A 16,187-nucleotide genomic window follows, 5' to 3' on the forward strand; every position below is an offset into this window, starting at 1 on the left:
AGCAAGATCACAGATCAGCCATGATCTTATCAAATTGCAGAGCAGGCAAGAGGGGCTGAATGGCCTACTCCTGTTCCTATGTTCCTATGGCTGATCTTCGACTTCAACTCCACCTTCCCGCCCGATCCCCATATCCCTTGATTCCCTTGGAGTCCAAAAATCTATTGAACTCAATCTTGAATATATTCAATGACTGGGCATCCACAGCCCTCTGTGGTAGAGAATTCCAAAGATTCACAACCCTGAGTGAAGAAATTTCTCCTCGTCTCATATTGATGTTGATGATGGGGGACTCTGTGATGGTGGTGTCATTAAATTTTATAGGGAAGTGGCTGTGGTTTTCCTTGTTGGGGATGATAATTACCTGGCACTTATATGCACTGTGTAAATGTTACCGACCATTTGTCAGTCCAAGCCTGGATTTTAAAGAAATGTAATTATCTGACATGGCACTCAACAGCATGTTCTAATTTATTCTGTGGAAAAAGTATTTAAATTGTAATGTATTTTAAACCTTAGTCTCAAAGATTTAGAATTAATAAACAAGTCATCTCTCATTAATGGGCCTTACTGGTTACAATCCAAATTATGTTAATTTTGGTTATGTTCAAGTAGGCCATGATTCTAACATAGCGGCGGGAACTCAATGGGTGGGTAAATAGTCGTGTGGGAAACCCGGAAATAATTTGAGCATGTCAGATTGAGCGATCACAACTCAATTGAAGGCACTTAATTTAACTTCCGGGTTTTGCATCTCCAAGCTGCGCAGCGGGCATACTGTGCACCCGCATGACGTGATGTGAATGCCACTATTTAAAGGGCCAATGCAAAAATGGATTTTGAAGGAGAAAGGAAGTAGCATTGAGATGGAAGGGCACAGGGCAAAGGCAGCACCTAGGTTCACCCGACGAATCCCTTGAGGTTCTTCTGGCTGGTGTGCGAAGTAGGAGGGAGGTGCTGTAACCAGTTGATAGGAGGAAGAAATCTGCTTCTGCCACCAAGAAGGCGTAGCTGGAGGTGATGCTCTTCCCTCGCAGCTCTGCTCATCTGGACACAGATGCTGAACCCCAGGGGCCATCGTTGAGAATGAGAATATAGACATACAACTGTACCCATGCAAGAAACTGGAAAGCATGCCATGTACACTCTCCACAACAGCGGAGAGAATGGGGGAATCCAATGCCATCGCAAGTGGATTGTTGGCGCAGGTAAGTGCGAGAATGTCTGCGATGGAGAGAGTGGCAGCCTCCACTAAGCATGAAGCACAGATCTCAAATGAGTCCATGCAGGCCATGGCAACAGCCGTGCAGATTCTGCTGCCTTTAAAGAGGCGGACAGATACATTAACCATGGCCTTACAATGCAGCACATCTGCTCACCAACCTGCTGTTCAGCAGAGTGGTGGGAGTGATGTTGCCTGGCCCGGGAGAGGGATGATAGTGAAAGGGGACATGGAATTGGGAACTCCACTCAAAGCGCTCCCATGCCTCACCTGTTGCCCCTTCTCCCACTCCCCAACCAGTACCTGCAATGCTGCCTCCTCTACTGATGGCCAAGTCTGCGCCGAGTTGGAGCAGTTTTTGGCAGGGCCCTCATGGGCTCTAAAACTCAGCTTGTAGGTTAAAAGTATCTCAGCAGTCAGGGCAGGGATCTGAGCAACCTGCCACTACCTCTGCTGAAGACACAGGGGATGCACCACATAGAAGCGCTAGAAAGAGAAAGGCTAAGCAATTGTAATTCACCAAGGGTATGCACAAGGGTGTATGATGAGATGTCATGTTGTTCATTTATATATCTTGTTTGTTATGACACATTAAATTTAATCATCATCACCACTGCCATATCTTGGCCATTACTGCGTCCCGTTTGTGAATTCGCCCTTTAATTTGCTTCATAATTGCCAAGGTATGCATACCTGCTCAATGAGTGTTGGCAATGGTTGTATTTGTGGTTGAAGGACTGTTTTGTGCAAATGGAGGGTGGGGGGGGGGGGTGGCTGGTGGTGGTGGTGGTTGTTCCAGGTGGCCTGAGTAGCTCAAAGTCTTCAATTTGCACATCTCATTATGAGAACCTGTTAGAGAGGAGGGAATCCCTGCCATCACGGGCAGCAATGTGCGCCGGTGCTCCGGTGATGGGTTCTCCGTCTTCATTCTCCCCCTCCTCTTCTTCAATGTTACTGCCAGATGAGGATGCTTGATGAGCGCATTCGACCTCCTCCACCTGTAACCCTCTTTGCTACGCTATGTTGTGCAGGACGCAACATACACGATTATTTATTCTGCACACCCTCACTGACGAATACTGAAGGGCTCTCCCAGATCTATCCAGGCACCTGAACCGCATCTTCAACATTCCTATGGCTTGCTCAATGACAGACCTGATGGTCATGTGACTCTGGTTGTACCGCTGCTATGCCTCATGGGGGGAGTTTCTCACAGGTATCATGAGCCACGTCTGCAGGTGATATCCCTTGTCTAAGGAGCCAGCCCATAAGTCTGACTTTTGTATGGATGTTGATCTCGCCCAAAATGAATGAATCATGACAGCTGCCAAGGAATCTGGCGCACACCTGTGGAAATCTCTTTCCGTGGTCGCACATCAGCTGTGTATTAATGGAGTGATATCCCTTTCGGTTTAAGAACAGTCCTGGGTAATGTGGAGGTCCTTGGATTGCTACGTGTACAATCGATGGCATCCTGCACCCGTGGGAAGCCAGCCAGAGAGTCAAAATCCAGTGCCCGCTCCTTCTGGCTATTGTCATCGCGAAAAAAGTTCATGTAATTGGACGTCTTGGCAAACAACCCACCCGTCACTTGCTTTATACACTTACGTGTACAAGAGCAGGTCAGAGGCTGGGTATTCCAACGCAAGTGACTCACCACCTTATTCCCCAAAGCCTTTCCACCATCTACAAGGCACAAGTCAGGAGTGTGATAGAATACTCTCCACTTGCCTGGATGACTGCAGCTCCAACAACACTCAAGAAACTCAACATCATCCAGGACAAAGTAGCCCGCTTGATTGGCACCCCATCCACCACCTTAAACATTAAGTCCCTCCACCACCAGCGCACCGTGGCTGCAATGTGTACCATCTACAAGATGCACTGCAGCAACTCGCCTAGGCTTCTTCGAAAGCACCTTTCAAACCCGCGACCTCTACCACCTGGAAGGACAAGGGCAGCAGGCGCATAGGAACAACACCACCTGCACATTCCCCTCCAAGTCACACACCATCTTGACTTGGAAACATATCGTCGTTCCTTCATTGTCGCTGGGTCAAAATTCTGGAACTCCCTACCCAACAGCAGATGTCTGTGACCACCTGGCGACTCAATCTCAGCCTGTGTAGGCACTGCTCCTCAGAGAAGCTCAGCCTCTGCCTGCAGACAATTGACATGCTCTAGAGATATCACCAGTGGCGTCCTGGAAGGATCTGGAGGCAAAGAAATTGAGGGCAGTGGTGACTACAACTGCCATGGGCAATGCGTGGCCACCAGGTCTGGCCGGGAAGGGCTCTTCCTGAAGGAGGCTGCAGATGTCTGTGACCACCTGGCGACTCAATCTCAGCCTGTGTAGGCACTGCTCCTCAGAGAAGCTCAGCCTCTGCCTGTAGACCCTCGCACGTGGGTAGTGCCTTCTACGACGTCGGACCCTTTGTCGGTCCCCTCTCTGCTCTTCTCTAGGTTCTCGTTGCATACCTCTGCCTTGTGCAACTGCAGATCTCAGAACAGCACGACATGCTTGCCGCGGATGGTGATGTTCCTCCTCCTCAGATGTACTGTGGAATACAACCATTGCGCTCCCTGTCCTGATCTTGTCAGTTTGAAAGGCTCCAAAATGTTAGTAAATTTGTCTGAACACAAGAATTCTCAGACTCAACAAAGAACTCTCAGTCTAAACACAAAGAACTCCCAGTTTGCCTGGGAGAACGGAGTGCCCAGTGCAATACCTTACTTTTTATTTAGATGTGTCAATCACCAGTTTAAAGGGCTAAATGAGCTTCGGCTGCAGCTCGCCTCCGTTACAATGGCATGTTTCAGAAGTCATTGGAGACAGGTTCAGGAGAAGTTAAATTCATTTCTGTTTCAGAATACAGAAAAAGTTAAGTACATCAAGTGTTTAAAGTACCTAAATGGCCATTTAACTATCGGACCGCTGGCTTTAAGTAGGGACGGGACTTCCGGGTTCCTGTTGCGCACGCGCATCCAAACATGCCTGGGCTAAACCCGGAAGTGGGCGCGTTGGAGCCAGATGCGGTCTCGCTCCAAAAAGCAGCTATTTTTACTGTCCACCTGCCCCTGGTGGTTAAAATTATCCCCTTGCACTCAGTTTGACAAATTCAGCTGAAAAGCTCTTGAACTTGCCTAGTAAAGTAAAACCTATACATTTTTTATTCATTCATGGGATATGGGCGTTGCTGGCAAGGCCAGCATTTATTGCCCATTCCTTATTGCCCTTGAGAAGGTGGTGCTGAGCCACCTTCTTGAACCGCTGCAGTCCGTGCGGTGAAGGTACTCTCACAGTGCTGTTGGGTAGGGAGTTCCAGAATTTTGACCCAGCGACAATGAAGGAACGACGATATGTTTCCAAGTCAAGATGGTGTGTGACTTGGAGGGGAATGTGCAGGTGGTGTTGTTCCTATGCGCCTGCTGCCCTTGTCCTTCCAGGTGGTAGAGGTCGCGGGTTTGAAAGGTGCTTTCGAAGAAGCCTAGGCGAGTTGCTGCAGTGCATCTTGTAGATGGTACACATTGCAGCCACGGTGCGCTGGTGGTGGAGGGACTTAATGTTTAAGGTGGTGGATGGGGTGCCAATCAAGCGGGCTACTTTGTCCTGGATGATGTTGAGTTTCTTGAGTGTTGTTGGAGCTGCAGTCATCCAGGCAAGTGGAGAGTATTCTATCACACTCCTGACTTGTGCCTTGTAGATGGTGGAAAGGCTTTGGGGAATAAGGTGGTGAGCCACTTGCGTTGGAATACCCAGCCTCTGACCTGCTCTTGTAGCCACAGTATTTATGTGGCTGGTCCAGTTAAGTTTCTGGTCAATGGTGGCCCCCTGGATGTTGATGGTGGGGGATTCGGCAATGATAATGCCATTGAATGTCAAGGGGAGGCGATTAGACTCTCTCTTATTGGATGTTGTCCAGGCTTTGCTGCATGCGGGCACAGACTGCTTCATTATCTGAGGGGTTCCAAATGGAGTTGAACACTGTGCAATCATCAGCAAACATCCGCACTTCTGACCTTATGATGGGGGGAAGATCAATAATGGAACAGATGAAGATGGTTGGGCCTAGGACACTGCCCTGAGGAACTCCTGCAGCGATGTTCTAGCATGTGACATAGCACAACAAAGTATGTATGCAGATTAACAATTGGGTGAGAATGATTTCAGAGTGTGCAGTCCCAAGTTGCTCTGGAATCAGTGTATATGCATGGCAGTAGCACTCTTGGACAAACTATAAACAGGCATATTGAATTCATTCCTACAGTCCATCATTTTACATTCAATATGCAAATTCCTTTCTCTTTTCCTCAACCCACATTGCTTCCATTCATGAAAAATTGCTGTCATGTTGACTGCAAAAGTTGAAGAGTTGGCACATTATAAATAGTAATCACGTGATACAAGGGTAGTACAATGAACATTTTGGAAACAGTGTTAACACAACCTATCTGATTAGAACATTTATGAGTCACTGAAAATTCAATTTCTGACACAGATTTTATTGAATTTACTGTAGCTTAATGGGGAAACACGTAGCTCCTTTTGCGGATCAATTTGTCAAAATACAGAAAAGAACTTTACATTATATTTTCAACATAACTGTAATGATCCAGCTTTAACGTAACATTTTCCAAGTAGCTTTCATATCTAGAATGCACTCAGTAGGACAAAGCACCAACCAGGTACACGTGGTTACTGTTTTTGTAGTCACATCAAGTTATAACAGTCAAGCATAGCTGATGTATGATGTTTGACTAAAGAGCAAGGGAGAAGAAATGTTGGAGATGCAAGCGACTGGTAAGTGTTAAACAAGGAAGCACTATGTGTAAATGGTATTTAATTGTGTGATCACAAGGTTAAAAATTACTCTTTCTGTCCCAAGTTTGTAATATTGAGGTTTCACTGTAATGAGAAGCTGGGAGAACATGAAACTGCAATATGTGTACATAAGGTAGTTGAGAACATTTAGGTCAGAACAACTCTGTAAATCTGGCTTCTTTTAATAAAAATAAGTTGCAGACTATAAATGTACATCCACGAGGCAGGATGTTTTTTAGCATTAGAAAATTATGCTTTTGAGAATTCCTCGTCCAAGTTGCAGACCCACAAATCAAATTTCTCCAAGTACCAGATACGTGGCAGTAAGCCAATCGTATATATTGCTGTTCAACACGCTTTCAGGGAAATGGTGTGCACTACAGTGCAGCTATATTTCTCCACACCAGCTTATTTCCAAAACAGTTTTGTACAAGTTGTTACTGACAGAATCACCAAGTGATACTCCCAAAAATAACTTGATCTTGGCTAGGATGGTGCCGTCAAATTCTAGGTTTGAGGTATAGTAACAGTGAAAATTTGACAAAGCAAGGTTCCTTACAACATAACATGGCCTCAAATGGATAGATACACAAAAATGGTTTGGAGTTTTAGAATTTTATAGTAATTAATGGTATAACAGACATTCTCTACTGTACATTCAATGTTTGCAGTGGGGTTATTCAGACTTACCACATGTGGCTATCAGCACTCAGGGGATTCAGATTAACTGCATCCATAGCTATCTCCTTACCTGGAAAGGATATTGTGAACACTTTAATTTCATCACGCTGTGCTTACAATTCATCCAAAATTTATTAATATAAGTGAAAATAGACCAAGTCAAATTGTAGATGTGTTTTCAGTTATTTAAGGCAACAGTTCTCAAACTGTGAAGCATGAGGCCTGTCCAGGTGAGGCACATTTATGGTGCTTTGCTCCAGCCTCCATAATTTACAAATAATGAACCAAAAATAGTTAGCAATTTGGTGACAAGAAAGCTTCTTGAGAATATTGAGCATACTAGAATAGAAATCACCATCAACCACAAGGGAGAGAAAGGAAAATCACAAACCAAGATTTTGGACTTAAACAAGACTAACTGTGAAAGGATGAGGAAGGAATTGACTGCAATAAGTTAGTTGGAAAACCTGCAGACCAACAGTACAATCCATTCAAGTAGGTAATTGGTGGATTATAAACCCCTGAAAGGTAAACGGTTACAAGAGTGATTAGGATCAATATTAAACAAAAGAAGGCAGCTTATGTAAGGGCAAAATATAATAGCAAGAATGATAAATGGCAGGATTATAGAAGGCAACAAAAGAACACCAAAATAATAATGAGGGCATAGAGAGAGGAAAAAAGAAAATGGTGTATATGAGATTTTACCATACCAATAAAATTGGAGTTGTGCTGGACTGTGACGCAGGTGTACCTATGCTTTACAGGGAATGCTGGCCTCATCTAATTCTGCGAGGCAAGCCCTACTCTTTCATTAGGAAACGTTCCCTGCACACTGAAATCATGGGTAGGAAGTCAGGCTCGGATCATTATTGGTTGCCAGTCGCAATATCAGTTCCGAAAGAGCTACCATTGGTCCTTAAAGGGGAAATAATTTTTGGGTCTGTAAACCAACCTTGGTATCTTATTGGGTCTGCCTTCAGATGCAATTTGATGCAGGGGCACATTCACTACATCCTTTGAGTGCACCTCAGTGCTGTATCAGCATATGGCTGTAAGGTGAAAGGTGAACGAAAGTGCACCATTCAACGACCACACCTTGCACATTCTGCCACAGGAAATTCAGCAAAGGAGGGTTGGTCGGTCTTCTTGGGCAGAAGGCTACGTGGAAGGAAGTGATAGAAAAAGTGAACGCATTCTCCAATGCTTGGGAGAAAATGTGGACAAAGTTTCAGAAATTTCTGGAGAAGTGCTAAGGTAATTGTGTCCCCCTTTGTATACATGCTTTCTCTTCCTCTATGGCCCCAAAGGAAATATTTCTCTCCTGCACCCTCAGGGAGGAAGCATACAGAGAACATGTTGCCTTTTCTCGGGACATGGGTGGCATTGGCAAACCTGCTTTTATTAATGATCCTTAGTTTCCCAGAGAAGGTGGTGGTGGGTCTTCTTATACCGCTGCAGTCCTTGTGGTGATGGTGCTCCCACAATGGTGTTAGGTCTGGAATTCCAAGATATTGACCCAGCAACAATGAAGGAACGGTGATATATGTTCAAGTCAAGATGGTGTGTGGCTTGGAAGGAAACTTGGACATGATAGTGTTCCCACAACATTGTTGCTTTTATCCTTCTCAGTGGTAGAGGTTACAGGGGAGGTAGCTGCTGTTGAAATAACTTTGGTGGGTTGCTGCAGTGCATCTTGTATATCATACATACTGAAGCCACAGTACGCTGGTGTTGATAGAGTCGATATTAATTCTGATGACGGGGATGTTAGTCTTGCATACGACTGAAGGCAGAGGGCACACTGCAGTATTAATAGTAACATGTTGCACATAGCAGCTTAAATTGTGCTTGTATGAACTATTACCAGCAGAAACAACATGCAAGCTCATTTGCAATATATGACGCTGCATTCCGAGGTTCAAGGCCACAACCAATCCCAAGAGGGCTGCAGCACGACCCAGCATCCTGGCACCATAGTTACTCTTCCTATTGAGATACAGCCTTAGGCTAACAAGTAAGACAAGCATATCATTAAAGGGAAGCATGGGTGCAGGGCGTAGAGCATGGAATACTTATAAATAGCAACAAATAAATATTAAGTGTTTTTAATTGAACTTCATATGGACAGTGTTTCTTGGGTATGACCATGGAAAAGTGATAAGCACTGGGCGGGGTGAAAAGATGGCAGTTCAGTTTCAATAGGGGCAAAATTCTTGCAGGGCACAATGCAGAGAAATCATAACAAGAACTAAATTGACAGGACGTGCCTATTACTAGAAGTAGTTCTCATGGTTCTGCACCAATTTCCCAGCCTGCCAGGCATATCATCCATCTCATCTTCTTTCTCTTCCTGCGGGCCTGCAACCGAGTGCACCTTCTCCTCACCCTTCTGCATGGTCATGCCTCATATAGCAATACTGTAAGGTATGCAGTAGACAATGACGATTTTGAAGACTTTGGCCACTATTATACCGGGTACGGTAGCATAGTGGTTATGTTACTGGGCTAGTAATCCAGAGGCCTGGACTAAAATCCAGAGTCATGAGTTCAAATCCTGCCACGGCAGCTGGTGAATTTAAATTCAATTAATTAATTTTAAAAAAAATTTCAATTAATTAAATAAAAATCTGGAATTAAAATACTAGTATCAGTAATGATGGCCATGAAACTACCGGATTGTCGTAAAAACCCATCTGGTTCACTAATGTCCTTTAGGGAAGGAAACTTGCCATCCTTACCCGGTCTGGCCTATATGTGACACCAGACCCACAGCAATGTGGTTGATTCTTAATTGCCCTCTGAAATGGCCTAGCAAGCCACTCAGTTGTAAAATCTCGCTACGAAAAGTCATAATAAGAATAAAACCGGACGGACCACCCGGCATCGGACCACTAGGCACCGGACACGACAACGGCAAAACACCAAGCCCAGTCGACCCTGCAAGGTCCTCCTTACTAACATCTGGGGACTTGTGCCAAAATTGGGAGAGCTGTCCCACAGACTAGTCAAGCAACAGCCTGACACAGCCATACTCACAGAATCATATCTTTCAGCCAACGTCCCAGACTCTTCCATCACCATCCCTGGGTATGTCCTGTCCCACCGGCAGGACAGACCCACCAGAGGTGGCGGTACAGTGATATACAGTCAGGAGGGAGTGGCCCTGGGAGTCCTCAACATTGACTCTGGACCCCATGAAATCTCATGGCATCAGGTCAAACATGGGCAAGGAAACCTCCTGCTGATTACCACCTACCGTCCTCCCTCAGCTGATGAATCAGTCCTCCTCCAGGTTGAACACCACTTGGAGGAAGCACTGAGGGTAGCAAGGGCACAAAATGTACTCTGGGTGGGGGACTTCAATGTCCATCACCAAGAGTGGCTCGGTAGCACCACTACTGACCGAGCTGGCCGAGTCCTGAAGGACATAGCTGCTAGACTGGGCCTGCGGCAGGTGGTGAGCGAACCAACACGAGGGAAAATCTTACTTGACCTCATCCTCACCAATCTACCTGTCGCAAATGCATCTGTCCATGACAGTATTGGTAGGAGTGACCACCGCACAGTCCTCGTGGAGACCAAGTCCTGTCTTCACAGTAAGGACACCATCCAACGTGTTGTGTGGCACTACCACCGTGCTAAATGGGATAGATTCAGAACAGATCTAGCAGCTCAAAACTGGGCATCCATGAGGTGCTGTGGGCCATCAGCAGCAGCAGAATTGTATTCCAGCACAATCTGTAACCTCATGGCCTGGCATATTCCTCACTCTACCATTACCAACAAGCCAGGGGATCAACCCTGGTTCAATGAGGAGTGTAGAAGAGCATGCCAGGATTAGCACCAGGCATACCTAAAAATGAGGTGCCAACCTGGTGAAGCTACAACTCAGGACTGCATGCATGCTAAACAGCGGAAGCATCATGCTATAAACAGAGCTAAGCGATTCCACAACCAACGGATCAGATCAAAGCTCTGCAGTCCTGCCACATCCAGTCGGGAATGGTGGTGGACAATTAAACAACTAACGGGAGGAGGAGGCTCTGCAAACATCCCCATTCTCAATGATGGCGGAGTCCAGCACGTGAGTGCAAAAGACAAGGCTGAAGCGTTTACAACCATCTTCAGCCAGAAGTGCTGAGTGGATAATCCATCTCAGCCTCCTCCCGATATCCCCACCATCACGGAAGCCAGTCTTCGGCCAATTCGATTCACTCCACGTGATATCAAGAAACGGCTGAGTGCACTGGATACAGCAAAGGCTATGGGCCCCGACAACATCCCAGCTGTAGTGCTGAAGACTTGTGCTCCAGAACTAGCTGCGCCTCTAGCCAAGCTGTTCCAGTACAGCTACAACACTGGCATCCACCCGACAATGTGGAAAATTGCCCAGGTATGTCCTGTCCACAAAAAGCAGGACAAATCCAATCCGGCCAATTACCGCCCCATCAGTCTACTCTCAATCATCATCAAAGTGATGGAAGGTGCCGTCGACAGTGCTATCAAGCGGCACTTACTCACCAATAACCTGCTCACCGATGCTCAGTTTGGGTTCCGCCAGGACCACTCGGCTCCAGACCTCATTACAGCCTTGGTCCAAACATGGACAAAAGAGCTGAATTCCAGAGGTGAGGTGAGAGTGACTGCCCTTGACATCAAGGCAGCATTTGACCGAGTGTGGCACCAAGGAGCCCTAGTAAAATTGAAGTCAATGGGAATCAGGGGGAAAACTCTCCAGTGGCTGGAGTCATACCTAGTACAAAGGAAGATGGTAGTGGTTGTTGGAGGCCAAGCATCTCAGCCCCAGGGCATTGCTGCAGGAGTTCATCAGGGCAGTGTCCTAGGCCCAACCATCTTCAGCTGCTTCATCAATGACCTTCCCTCCATCATAAGGTCAGAAATGGGGATGTTCGCTGATGACTGCACAGTGTTCAGTTCCATTCGCAACCCCTCAGATAATGAAGCAGTCCGAGCCCGCATGCAGCAAGACCTGGACAACATCCAGGCTTGGGCTGATAAGTGGCAAGTAACATTCACGCCAGATAAGTGCCAGGCAATGACCATCTCCAACAAGAGAGAGTCCCCTTGACATTCAACGGCATTACCATCGCCGAATCCCCCACCATCAACATCCTGGGGGTCACCATTGACCAGAAACTTAACTGGACCAGCCATATAAATACTGTGGCTACGAGAGCAGGTCAGAGGCTGGGTATTCTGCGGCGAGTGACTCACCTCCTGACTCCCCAAAGCCTTTCCACCATCTACAAGGCACAAGTCAGGAGTGTGATGGAATACTCTCCACTTGCCTGGATGAGTGCAGCTCCAACAACACTCAAGAAGCTCGACACCATCCAAGATAAAGCAGCCCGCTTGATTGGCACCCCATCCACCACCCTAAACATTCACTCCCTTCACCACCGGCGCACTGTGGCTGCAGTGTGTACCATCCACAGGATGCATTGCAGCAACTCGCCAAGGCTTCTTCGACAGCACCTCCCAAACCCGCGACCTCTACCACCTAGAAGGACAAGGGCAGCAGGCACATGGGAACAACACCACCTGCATGTTCCCCTCCAAGTCACACACCATCCCGACTTGGAAATATATCGCCGTTCCTTCATTGTCGCTGGGTCAAAATCCTGGAACTCCCTTCCTAACAGCACTGTGGGAGAACCGTCACCACACGGACTGCAGCGGTTCAAGAAGGCGGCTCACCACCACCTTCTCAAGGGCAATTAGGGATGGGCAATAAATGCTGGCCTTGCCAGCGACGCCCACATCCCGTGAACGAATAAAAAAAAAGACTGTAGAGATGCACCCTACCTAAGTGGTCCAAACAGAAGAATCGTTGCTTGAGTATCCCAATGGGGTGTTAGACAAGGAATATATTTTTGAGTTGTTGCTGTGCAGGGGTTTCTAGCTGGCTCTGGTCTCCCAAAAGCCGTCTGTTCATTCTGTCTGCATCTTCAAATGATACAGGCACCATAGATAGCTGCATAATAAAATGTCATGGGTGCTGCCTGAATAATAGGATTAATTTGAACCTTTCCTTTTCATATATGTATTTGGGTTGCCCTGAGTAGGTGGTAGTAGACTTTCTCCTTGGATTACTGCAGTCCTTGTGCTGATGGTGCTCTCACAATGTTGCTAGGTATATAACTCAGCAATGATGGAAGAAACGATTACCTATGTCCAAGTCAGGATGGTGTGTGATTTGAAGGGGAATTTGGAGACGATGGAGCTCCCATGATTTTGCTGCTCTAGTCCTTCTTGGTGGATATAGTTCCAGGGCTGGAAATTGTTGTCAAAATAAGGTGTGTGAGTTGCTGAGTTATTGTAAATAGCATATACTGCAATCACAGTGCACCAGTGCTTATTTAGTCCTTAGGCATCTGCAGGACAGCACTTCCTTCCAGCTTGATGCACGTGGCTATCAGTCAGAATGATTAACATGGAGCAGGAACTGGACTGCCTGGTTTCTTGCTACTCTCTTTGTTTATGTCAGGATCTACTACAAAGAGACTAGCTGTATGCGAACAATGCCCAACACTGATACAAACCTATTTAAGCCTATATCACTACACAGCAACAATAACTTCCAGCTGCAGCCAGATTATCAAAGCAATTGAGTTTTTGTATATAAAACTTGAAAAAAAAGACTCTTCGATATACTCATGGATCTCTTGTAGGATTGTTTGCAATTTGAGGAGAGCACTCAGGCTACTTGTACCACTGTGTGAAATGGGCCTGTGTTTGAGAAAGCAGACTGAAGTTCGTTTTCTTTCTTCTACAAATCAAAGAAAAAGTTAAGTCCAGGAGGAAAGCTAAGCATTTATGAGTGAGGGGCATAGAATCTGAGGCTGGTAGAGGCTCAATTATTTCTACATCAACGGGTGTAAATGGAGTCAGTTATTTTATTTCTAGGAACGTTTGATAATCCATTAATCTTGGAATACACTGCATTAAAAGCATCACTGCATTGAAAGTTTACCCCCCAGTCTGACCCTGGGGGAATGGAGGAAGTCACCTGGCTGCAGTACCTCAGAGGAAATTTTGTTATTATTGCAATACAATTGGGGAGATTTTATTTTTGGTGTGATACGTTTGCACGGGGTGTGGGGGGGGGAATAAAATAAAAGATTCTATTTGCATAATATGGTTGGTGAATAACAAAAGTAGAAAATAACCAATTAGAAAGGAGAAAAATAGAGACTTAACCAATACCCAAGTTTAAAATTGACACAAGCATTGGTTACAACATAAAGAGACGCAAGAAATGTTATTGTAAGGATATACACATAGTATGGTACAGCTCAGTAGGAGGCCATTCGACCCATCGTGCCTGTGCCAGCTCTTTGAAAGAGCAATCCAATTAGTCCTAGTCACCTGCTCTTTCCCCATAGCCCTGCGATTTTTTTCCCCCTTCAAGTATATAGGCTAAGATAAGGCAAAAAAGGGAAGCTTATGTCAGACACCAAGAGCTCAGTACTGCAGAAAGCCTAGAGGAGTATAGAAAGTGCAGGGGTGAAATTAAAAAGGAAATTCGGAAAGCAAAGAGTGGGCATGAAAAAATACTGATAAGTAAAATTAAGGAAAACCCCAAAATGTTTAATAAAAACATAAAGAGGAAAAGGATAACTAAGGACAGAGTATGGACTATTAAAAAACAAAAAGATAACCTATGTATGGAGACGGAAGATGTGGGTATGGTTCTTAATCAATACCTTGCGTCTGTCTTCATAAAAGAGAGGGACGATTCAGACATTGTAGTTCAGGAAGAGGAGTGTGAAATATTGGATGGGATAAACAAAGTGAGAGAGGAATAAATTAAGGGGTTTAGCATCTTTGAAAGTAGATAAATCGCCAGGCCCAGACGAAATATATCCCAGGCTGTTAAGAGAAGCAAGGGAAGAAATAGCGGAGGCTCTGACCATCATTTTCCGATCCTGCCCGGCTACAGGTGTGGAGCCGGAAGATTGGAGGACTGCTAACATTGTACCGTTATTTAAAAGGGAGAAAAGGATAGACCAAGTAATTACAGGCCAGTCAGTCTAACCTCAGTGGTGGGCAAATTATTGGAATCAATTCTGAGAGAGAGTATAAACCATCATTTAAAAAGGCATGGATTAATCAAGGACAGTCAACATGGACTTGTTAAGGGAAGGTCGTGCCTGACTAACTTGATTGAATTTTTTGAGGAGGTAACAAGGAGGGTCGATGAGGGTTATGCATGTACATGGATTTTAGCAAGGCTTTTGACAAGGTCCCACATGGCAGATTGGTCAAAAAAGTAAAAGCCCATGGGATTCAAGGGTAAGTGGCTAGTTGGATCCAAAATTGGCTCAGTGGCAGGAAGCAAAGGGTAATAGTTGATGGGTGTTTTTGCGAATGGAAGGCTGTTTCAAGTGAGGTTCCGCAGTGCTCAGTACTAGGTCCTTGCTTTTTGTGGTATATATTAATAATTTGGACTTAAATGTGGGGGGGGCTTGATCAAGAAGTTTGCAGATGATAGAAAATTTGGCCGTGTGCTTGATAGTGAGGAGGAAAGCTGTAGACTGCAGGAAGATATCAATGGACTGGTCAGGTGGGCAGAAAAGTGGCAAATAGAATTCAATCCAGAGAAGTGTGAGGTAATGCATTTGGGGAGGGCAAACAAGGCAAGGGAGTACACAATAAATGGGAGAATACTGGGAGGTGTAGAGGAACAAAGGGACCTTGGAGTGCATGTCTTCATAAAAGAGAGGGACGATTCAGACATTGTAGTTAAGGAAGAGGAGTGTGAAATATTGGATGGGATAAACAGTGTGCAGATCCCTGAAGGTAGCAGGACAGGTGGTTAAAAAGGCATACGGGATACTTTCCTTTATTAGCCAAGGCATAGAATATAAGAGCAGGGAGGTTATGCTAGAACTGTATAAAACATTGGATAGCTTGAGTTCTGGTCACCACATTACAGGAAAGATGTGATTGCACTAGATAAGGTACAGAGGAGATTTACAAGGATGTTGCCAGGGCTGGAGAACTTTAGTTATGAGAAAAGATTGGATAGGCTGGGGTTATTTTTTTTGGAACAAAGGAGGCTGAGGAGAGATTTAATTGAGGTGTATAATATTAAGATGGGACTAGATAGAGTGGATAGGGATGACCTATTTCCCTTAGCAGAGGGGTCAGTGACCAGGGGGCACAGATTCAAAGTATTTGGTAGAAGGATTAGAGGGGAGCTGAGGAGAATTTTTTTTACCCAGACGGTGGTGGGGGTCTGGAACTCACTAACTGAAAGGGTGGTAGAAGCAGAAACCCTCATCTCATTTAAAAAGTACTTGGATGTGCACTTGAAGTGCCATATCCTACAGGCTTACCAATTTTTGATTCCAATCCACCTGGGCAAGGTCCCTTTTTAACTCATTGAAGTTAGCCCTCCTCCAGTTAAGTAGTTTTACACTTGATTGTTCCTTG

General features: G+C 45.5%; 1 protein-coding gene across 1 annotated transcript in view; it reads right to left on the bottom strand.

The window, feature by feature from the left end:
• LOC137322065 (regulator of microtubule dynamics protein 2) overlaps nt 1-16,187 on the bottom strand; it is a 199,851-nt gene that overhangs the window by 74,931 nt on the left and 108,733 nt on the right. Inside the window, exon 4 of the mRNA XM_067985127.1 lies at nt 6,735-6,790. Coding sequence (XP_067841228.1) covers nt 6,735-6,790 — 56 coding nt within the window. The remainder of the gene's footprint in view (nt 1-6,734; nt 6,791-16,187) is intronic.

Source organism: Heptranchias perlo, chromosome 5, assembly GCF_035084215.1.
Source record: "Heptranchias perlo isolate sHepPer1 chromosome 5, sHepPer1.hap1, whole genome shotgun sequence".
In the NCBI taxonomy this organism is placed as follows: Eukaryota; Metazoa; Chordata; class Chondrichthyes; order Hexanchiformes; family Hexanchidae; genus Heptranchias; species Heptranchias perlo.